Source organism: Mesitornis unicolor, unplaced genomic scaffold, assembly GCF_000695765.1.
Source record: "Mesitornis unicolor isolate BGI_N332 unplaced genomic scaffold, ASM69576v1 scaffold31209, whole genome shotgun sequence".
NCBI classification, from domain to species: Eukaryota; Metazoa; Chordata; class Aves; order Mesitornithiformes; family Mesitornithidae; genus Mesitornis; species Mesitornis unicolor.
Window position 1 is genome coordinate 1587 of NW_010209826.1, and position 4400 is coordinate 5986.

Below are 4400 nucleotides of genomic sequence, written 5' to 3' on the forward strand. Positions count from 1 at the left end.
GGCAGTGGCCACTGCGCCATGGAGGCCGCCCTCCTCAACCTGCTGGAGAGCGGTGACACTGCACTGGTGACCGTCAATGGCATCTGGGGACAGCGTGCTGCCGACATGGCCAGGAGGCTTGGTATGCTGGGGACAGCTGGGTGGCACCAGCAGGGCTCAGGGGACCAGGCCTGTGGGCAGGGCACCAGAATGTGACCCCTGGCTGGATGCCCCCATGTCGGTGGCAGTGACCAGTAACACGGCTGTGGCAGCTGGAGACCGCTGCAGGTTTTTTCCAGGGTGACGTCCCTCTGTTGATGGTGGTTTATGATTTTTCCACTGAGCAAACCCATGGGAGGCCAGACCTAGGGGAGCAGCCGTGCTGTTGGGTCATGCATGCCCAATCCTCCCACGGAGTAAGTGGGAGACAAGTCTGAAACTCACTGTCTCTGCCCAAATCCCTTCCAGGAGCTGATGTCCATGAGCTGCTGAAGCCCCCGGGCGAGTATTTCACTTCACAGGACATTGAGGAGGTTGGTGCTGGACATGGTGTAGGACAGTGGGCACGAACCAGCCCTGGGGGCAGTCACCTTCCCTTCTGTTTCGTGCAGGGTCTGGCGCGGCACAAGCCTGCAGTGCTCTTCATCACTCACGGCGAGTCCTCCACGGGGGTGCTGCAGCCAATGGAGGGACTGGGCAAGCTCTGCCACCGGTCAGTGCATGATGGGCAACTGTGGGGGCTGATGGCACCCCAAGGTTTCCGTTGGGCACCCATGGGGTTGGGTGGCTCCCCAAGGTTACTGTTGGGGATTGGGACATGGGGATTTACAAGCCCTGGGTTCCCCTCTGGTTCTGTTGTGCAGTGAGTGGTGGCAGTGAGAGATGTGGTCTTGGGGGGAAATGGGGTGCCAGGGCTGGTGGCAGAGGGGCAGCAGGATGTGGTGGCGGGAACACCGTCTGAGCTCTGTCCTCCCGCAGGTATGGCTGCCTACTGCTCGTGGATGCAGTGGCATCGCTTGGGGGAGCCCCCATCTTCATGGACCAGCAGGGTAAGAGCCACAGTTGCCATCACAGGCACCCAGGGGACAGCGCCTGGGCCAGGGAGGAGGGGCAGTGGGACTGATAGCCCCACATTTCGGGCCAGCAGCACTAGCAATGGGTCCAGCTGCAGTCAGAGAGCCTGGTCCCCTCAGGGACTGCCAGCAGTGCCAGGGTAGACCCAAAAGCTGGGAACCTCCGGTTTCTAAGGAGCTGCCTCCCCTCTTGGCAGAGATCGATGCCCTGTACTCAGGGGCTCAGAAAGTCCTCAACTCCTCCCCTGGCAGCTCCCCCATCTCGTTCAGCGAGCGAGCCAGGTAAGGGCAGCCCCATCCCTCCCGCTGTGCCAGCCACCCACTCCAACCCTGTGGGGTCATCCCAGGGAAGCAACAGGCACGGGAGCCAACCTCAGTGCTCACTTTGGGGGGAGCCTCCTGCAGAATTGTTCCCCCCTGGCACAGGGGGTCAAGGTCCAGCTCCTCTCCAGCTCTGTGCTTCACCAGGGAGAAGATGCTGCGGAGGAAGACGAAGGTGCCATCCTTCTACTTGGACATGGACTGGCTGGGAAGCTTCTGGGGCTGCAACGGGGAACCACGGAGGTGAGGGCAGGCTGTCCTGGTGTGGATGGACAGATGGACACAGCCGTCCCACTGCAGCTTGGGGGCCGTGAGGCTCGGGTCCTGTCTTTGTGTCCGCTGGTCATGGAGTGGCCCCAGGGGCTTCGTGTATTCTCTGTGCCAAGTGAAGAGGAGGGGGGGACACCGTGCCCTGCTGCCCCTCACTGTGAGGTCTGCCACCGGCCGTGCCAAACCTCTCTGGGTGTCCCTTGGGTTTTGCAGGTACCACCACACTCCACCCATCAACAACCTCTTCAGCCTGCGGGAAGGCTTGGCCATGCTGGCAGAGCTGGTGAGCAGTGCCAGACAGGCAGGGGGGCTCCAGCAGTGCCGGAGGGGTACTGGGGAGCGGTGGGTGCACAGAAGGCAGGGATCTGCAGGGACTTTCTCCATTGCCTCTGCCCACAGGGTCTGGAGAGATCCTGGGAGCGGCACCGGGACAACTGCACTCGGTTGTGCCAAGGGCTGCGCGACCTGGGGCTGGAGCTCTTTGTGAAGGAGGAGGTGGGTGTGGGACAAGCTCACCACCACCATGCTGGGGCAGTGGGGCTGGAGATGCATATGGGCAGGTTTTGTTGCTGGAGAAAAATCTGCCCCACCCCTGCACACCAGCGATGCTCTGTCCTCGCCAGGGAACAGGACCACGTCCGGCAGCTGCAGATTTTCCCTGGTTTCTCTCTTTACAGAAGGCGAGACTTCCCACCATCACCACCATCAGGGTGCCCAAGGGCTATGACTGGAAGGAGATCACAGCCTTTCTCATGGACAACCACGCACTCGAGATCGGGGGGGGTCTGGGCCCCACAGCGGACAAGGTGGGTGACATCCTCACCTAACGCTGCCCACAGCCAGGCGCCAGACCCAAATCTGTCCCAGTATTAACTGGTGCTCACAGGCTGCAAAGAGCAAACACGCGGCTGGGTGCATCCCATCGCCCGCAGCGATGCATGGCAGCTCCTAACTGCACTCAATTGCCGCGCATAATTGAATAACCGTGCACATAATTAGTGGGGCGACACCTCTTTAGAGGAAACACGCGTTACATCAGAACAAGCAGGGAGCCAGCGCTCTGACACTGGGGGGACAGTGCCGAGGCATGGCTGTAAAGGTGGGTGCCTGCAGGGAGGTGTTCGTCCTTGTCCTCCCAGGTCCTGCGCATCGGCCTCATGGGCTGCAACTCAACCAGCAGCAACGTGGACCTCTTGCTGCGTGCCCTGCAAGACGCCCTCAAGCACTGCCGCCACAGCAGGCTCTGAGCACCCCTGCCAAGGAGGAGTCTGGATGAGGCAGCACGGCATTGCCTCCCATACCCAGCTGGAAAGCAACGCCGCAACTCACTGTGACCCAAGCTGGAGCAGAAAGGAGAAGCTGGAGGAGTGGAGGCCATGGAGGTGAGGGCAGCTGCGGGATGTGGCTCAAAGCCCCATCTCTCAGTCAGCACACAAGGTCACTCCTCGCCTCAATGGCCTGTCCTCTCGGCTCCCCTTCACCCTAGCCCCATGGCAGAGAAGCCTTGCTGGGTGCAGGACCTGACCATGGGTCCCTTCCCTGCCACCACCACCACCCTGCACCAGAGCCCAGCAGCGCAGGACGCACCCAACCCCCTCCCTGTATTAGGCCCCCTGGGATGAAACACCCACCCCAGCACCCAGGGGAGCCAAGAGGCCGGGCAGCCCCCTAGACATTCACTCTCCCCCAGTACCACCTTCCCTCAATAAAGTTATGTAGCAGCATGCTGCTTCCTGTCCCCATTGCTCGCCTTGCACCACCCTCGTCGAGTTTCAGGACACCCCGATGGGGTGGCAGTGAGGTCCTGCTCAGCTCAGCTGGGGGATTTCTTGCCGGATCTTGGCGAGGAGCTGGGCCATCGCTGAGCGGCGCATGCTGTCCTGGATCTCATACACCTGGAACTAAGCGGAGGCAGAGGGGGTAAGCGGAGAGGGCTTCCTGCTCTGCTCAAGCCTCATGCCCCAGCATTTCTGGCCTTCCGCAGCCTCCATGGGAGCACATGCCAGTGGCTACCAAGGGCCGGAGGACTCTGGGGGGGCAAATTCCAGCCCATCCTAAGCTGTCCAGCCCAGGAGGCGTCCATACAAGGCCAGCCTGGGCTCTCTGGTCTCCGTTACCTGGCTGAGCAGGATGTCAAAGTAGGCTGTGTCCCAGTAGGCTCCATCCTTGGCAGGGAGCTGCAGGAGGGCTCGGGTGCCAGGGTCCACCTGCCAGCCGCAGGTGCACACGGCAGGGCCAAAATGGAAGCGGAGGAAGCGCCGGGGGTCCTGGGCGAAGCTCTCCACCTTGCAGTAGAGGGAGGCGAGTTCCAGAGGCTCTCCCTGGAAGAGGTTCTCCTTCGGGTGCAGGAAGTGGGGCAGGCACTGGGTGGCCAGGCAGCGGAGCAAAAAGAGCCGTTCGCCCGGGCCCCCCGGGTCCTGCCAGTCTTCAGGGGAGGGGAAAAGCTCCGTACTCCACAGCAGCACCATCTGTGGGGAGAGAGAGAAGGGTGCGGGGTCGGGACCTCCCCACAAAGGCCATGCCTTCACATCCTGAGGGTCACCACACAGACACCCATGAGTGGACATGCACATCACATTTTCAGCAGCCCTGGAGCTGCTACTTGGGCTGCTGCAGGCTCCACTGGTACCCCAGCACCCCTTAGTTTTGAACTTCGCTGCTCCAAAACAACACGTTCAAGCTTTCCACAGCCAAAAAAATCCCTGCTTGTGGTTTCCATTGGCCGCTGCCAAGGCAGGTGAACTGCCGGCAGCTGCC

At 61.6% G+C, this 4400-nt stretch overlaps 2 protein-coding genes across 2 annotated transcripts in view; one reads left to right on the plus strand and one right to left on the minus strand.

The window, feature by feature from the left end:
- The window catches only part of AGXT (alanine-glyoxylate aminotransferase), a 3236-nt gene extending 346 nt beyond the window's left edge, over nucleotides 1–2890 (plus strand). The window contains exons 2-11 of the mRNA XM_010192987.1: nucleotides 1–121; nucleotides 448–512; nucleotides 591–691; nucleotides 958–1028; nucleotides 1250–1334; nucleotides 1521–1616; nucleotides 1857–1926; nucleotides 2043–2138; nucleotides 2321–2449; nucleotides 2783–2890. The exon at nucleotides 1–121 is cut by the window's left edge and continues 7 nt beyond it. Coding sequence (XP_010191289.1) covers nucleotides 1–121; nucleotides 448–512; nucleotides 591–691; nucleotides 958–1028; nucleotides 1250–1334; nucleotides 1521–1616; nucleotides 1857–1926; nucleotides 2043–2138; nucleotides 2321–2449; nucleotides 2783–2890 — 942 coding nt within the window. The remainder of the gene's footprint in view (nucleotides 122–447; nucleotides 513–590; nucleotides 692–957; nucleotides 1029–1249; nucleotides 1335–1520; nucleotides 1617–1856; nucleotides 1927–2042; nucleotides 2139–2320; nucleotides 2450–2782) is intronic.
- Nucleotides 2891–3451: 561 nt separating this feature from the next.
- Nucleotides 3452–4400, minus strand: part of LOC104547344 (chromosome unknown open reading frame, human C2orf54) — a gene marked incomplete at its 5' end in the record, with an annotated part of 4875 nt that continues 3926 nt past the window's right edge. The window contains 2 exons of the mRNA XM_010192988.1: nucleotides 3452–3544; nucleotides 3761–4111. Coding sequence (XP_010191290.1) covers nucleotides 3452–3544; nucleotides 3761–4111 — 444 coding nt within the window. The remainder of the gene's footprint in view (nucleotides 3545–3760; nucleotides 4112–4400) is intronic.